This window comes from Penaeus chinensis, chromosome 35 (assembly GCF_019202785.1).
Source record: "Penaeus chinensis breed Huanghai No. 1 chromosome 35, ASM1920278v2, whole genome shotgun sequence".
Taxonomy (NCBI): domain Eukaryota; kingdom Metazoa; phylum Arthropoda; class Malacostraca; order Decapoda; family Penaeidae; genus Penaeus; species Penaeus chinensis.
Window position 1 is genome coordinate 15,157,420 of NC_061853.1, and position 3,484 is coordinate 15,160,903.

Here is a 3,484-nt window from a genome sequence, read left to right on the forward strand (position 1 = left end):
AGTGTGACTCACTATTATGTCCGTTAATAATGTAGGACTAGGGCTTAAGCTTGAATCGTGATTCACTTATTAATCACACCTGCTCACACTTTAGACGTTACTGCCATGTTTGGGTAAATCCCATCGATTTGTGTTTCATGATAAATACCCATAGGTCATTATATGAGTGCCCATCACAGACTCGTACTTAGAGTGGGTTATTTATAAATTTTCCCAGCTCTTTTCGCTTTGTCAATGAAGGCTGACTGTGACTCCCGCACTCAGCACTACGAGAGTTCCTGCTGAGCGCTTGTCCGGTCAAGGTCGCCCCCGCTGGGCTGACGACGACGTCCGCACCCAGCTTCACCCAGACCTCGTCGTGTGATCTATATCTGTGGTTGCTTACTCTTCTAAATAAAGAGTCAAAGCCAACCGTCCCCTTTTACTACTCGTGCTTAACCATTTGTATAAGGCATCTAAATAGCCTTTACACCTCTCAGTACTTGTCATAGTTGACAGCATTTCTTTATTCCTAACCTCTCAAGCAATTTCTTTTTCAAACAAACAAGTCAGCACCTAACTTGATCCACATGTCCACCACTTGTCACTAAACCTTTGACCAAGGCTTGGACACCTCTGACATTGCAGGACATTTAGCAAGGTGTGGCACTTCAACACACAAACATGCATGTTTGCATGAATGTTGTATTTTTTTTTGTTCTTCAATTATTTCATATATAGTCTATATGGAAGCCAAATGACAGCAAATGTGGTTTCATTCTCCCTGATACATGTCCTGCAAACCAACTAATCAAATGCCGGAGTCTATCAGATGCCTAAGTAGGAAGAATGTGAACATCAGCAATCCCTAGTCAATCTTACATTTCTTGCACTGAATAAAAACTTTTCTTGTATTATTGTATTAGACCATATTTGCACACAAACTGTAGAAAATATTTGTGCAAAAAAGAAAGAAAGGTAAACAAACAGACAGATGGACAGAAACAGATAGACAAATAAACACATGAAAGATGGAATAATGCAATACCGCATTGATTTAGGTGTATAACAATCCTCCCTGACCTGGCCTCGAACCTAGGTCACTCCAGCTATGAGACCGGAGGGCCAGTACTAAACCAACCATACCACACGACCCACTAAAAGGAGTGTGCAACTAGGAGCTAACTAGCTTCCATACCTCAGTATCTGACTTCGGTTTCGAATTTCTAAATCAATTTCCACCGAGTGCCCACGGGGAGTGTGTGTAAAACCTCGCTATCATTACTCATGTATGAGTAGATAGGTAATGTCTATGGAAGCTAGTTAGCTCCTAGTTGCCCACTCCTTTTAGTGGGTCGTGTGGTATGGTTGGTTTAGTACTGGCCCTCCGGTCTCATAGCCGGAGTGACCTAGGTTCGAGGCCAGGTCAGGGAGGATTGTTATACACAAATAAACACATGTAAAGAAGGAGTCATGGCAAAGAGTGAGATGTCTCCTTCCTACCACTAATGGGACGATCATTTACTGTGCTACAGAAAACATTATTTTGTAGAAGGAAAACAAAACTGTAAATAAGCTGTCAGTATCGTGATTAATCACAGATGTTGGCACAACCTCCTCCTCTCTCTCAAGTACATAGATGTCCATATGAAGTCATACTTGTGAGGCTACATTTACCTGGGGGGAACTGGCAGCACCGAATAATTAATTTGTTTCACAGTAAATATATATTTTTACCTACAAAAGTCCATAATCCCACATAAATGGTTGTCAATAATATAGACTTAATGAATAAATGGAGTATATTCACACAGAGACATAAATCCATCCAAGAAATAGTTATGGATTGAAGAAACCATGACTCAAATGTGGTCAATCTGTAATCTGCCATAAAAATATTACTAAGAATAACATAGGAAATGAATTAGTACACATATGGTAAGTGGTAAGTTGTGAATGGAGAGCATTGGAGTACAGTGTGTATGAAAATGCATGGATGTTGCAGCGATTTTATATAAAAAGTTCTGCAATTCTTGAAATTGACTATAGTAAATGTTCTCATTAAGCACAATAAAGTCTATTGCCTTTCCACAAAAATAAGATTAAGCTGAGAATAGCTGACAAGAAAAAGGTCAAGATCATGAAAACTATTCCAGCTCAAAGGTAGTCTTTTAATTCCATACATGCAACAAAATAACAAGGCCTAAATGCCACTACTCACTTCATTTGCTGTCTCCCACTTCCAGATACATGCTGATTTTGTATCTGGTTCACAAGCCTCATTATTTGTCTGCAATTGAGAAAGCTTTTAAAAACATAGCCGCGCATGAACCTTTAAAAAAAAGACTGCATGTAAACCTTTCCCCAAATAGATTAAGTGATATATATCCTGTTAAACAAAAATACAAGTATACATGATATAACTTTGAGCAAATTTTAAATTTTTTTTTAACTTTAGCATGAAAAAGAGAAGGTGCCTACATTTCTTTGTTGTGTATGTGAGAATCAGTTTACAGGAAAAATATTAATACTCACTTTCCATTCTTTATTGACACATCTCGCCCCCACAGGAATAAGCTCTCTTCTGATAATTGCTATAAAAAAAAATATATATAAATATATATACAATTACAGAAGAGCCATTTTGTCTTTTTGGTATTGTTATAATTAATCTATTGATTCAAATAAATATTGCTAATACCAATAACTGACATTATATAAATATAAATGTGTGTGTGTGTGTGTGTGTGTGTGTGTGTGTGTGTGTGTGTGTGTGTGTGTGTGTGTGTGTGTGTGTGTGTGTGTGTGTGTGTGTGCGTCTATGTGCGCGCGCGTGTGTGTGTGTGTGTGTGTGTGTGTGTGTGTGTGTGTGTGTGTGTGTGTGTGTGTGTGTGTGTGTGTGTGTGTGTGTGTGTGTGTGTCTGTGTGTGTGTGTCTGTGTGTGTGTGTGTCTGTGTGTGTGTGTGTGTCTGTGTGTGTGTGTGTCTGTGTGTGTGTGTGTCTGTGTGTGTGTCTGTGTGTGTGTGTCTGTGTGTGTGTGTCTGTGTGTCTGTGTGTGTGTGTGTGTGTGTGTGTGTGTGTGTGTGTGTGTGTGTGTGTGTGTGTGTGTGTGTGTGTGTGTGTGTGTGTGTATGCATCTGAGTGTGTGCGACTGTGTGTGAGTGCGCGCACGTCTGGGTAAGTAGCATATGTGTAGAATTTACATACCAATAAAGAATGTCCATCAATGCCTTTTCTTAAAAATACTTCACAGCACTCTGTTAATTCCACCTGTAAAAGTGTAAATGAAATTTATTCAGAACCTATTCAGATCTCACTTTTCTTGAAATACATCCATATAGGTAATACAGAAAATAATTATGTCATAATATTTTACCAATTTCTTGTAGAACCACTATTAATTTAAAAAGGTAGGAGTTCAAAAAGAAAGTAATAAAAGATACACTATATAACAGACAAATTTATGTAATTACTTCTTACCTGCTGTAACCAAAGCATACATGTT

The 3,484-nt window shown here is 38.4% G+C and overlaps 1 protein-coding gene across 1 annotated transcript in view; it reads right to left on the reverse strand.

Moving 5' to 3' along the window:
- Positions 1 to 3,470, reverse strand: part of LOC125044023 (basic proline-rich protein-like) — a 94,060-nt gene extending 90,590 nt beyond the window's left edge. Inside the window, exons 1-4 of the mRNA XM_047640464.1 lie at positions 3,460 to 3,470; positions 3,187 to 3,249; positions 2,515 to 2,573; positions 2,201 to 2,269 (exon numbers count right to left, since the gene is read on the reverse strand). Coding sequence (XP_047496420.1) covers positions 2,201 to 2,262 — 62 coding nt within the window. The 5' untranslated portion in view covers positions 2,263 to 2,269; positions 2,515 to 2,573; positions 3,187 to 3,249; positions 3,460 to 3,470. The remainder of the gene's footprint in view (positions 1 to 2,200; positions 2,270 to 2,514; positions 2,574 to 3,186; positions 3,250 to 3,459) is intronic.
- Between the last annotated feature and the right edge of the window lie 14 nt (positions 3,471 to 3,484).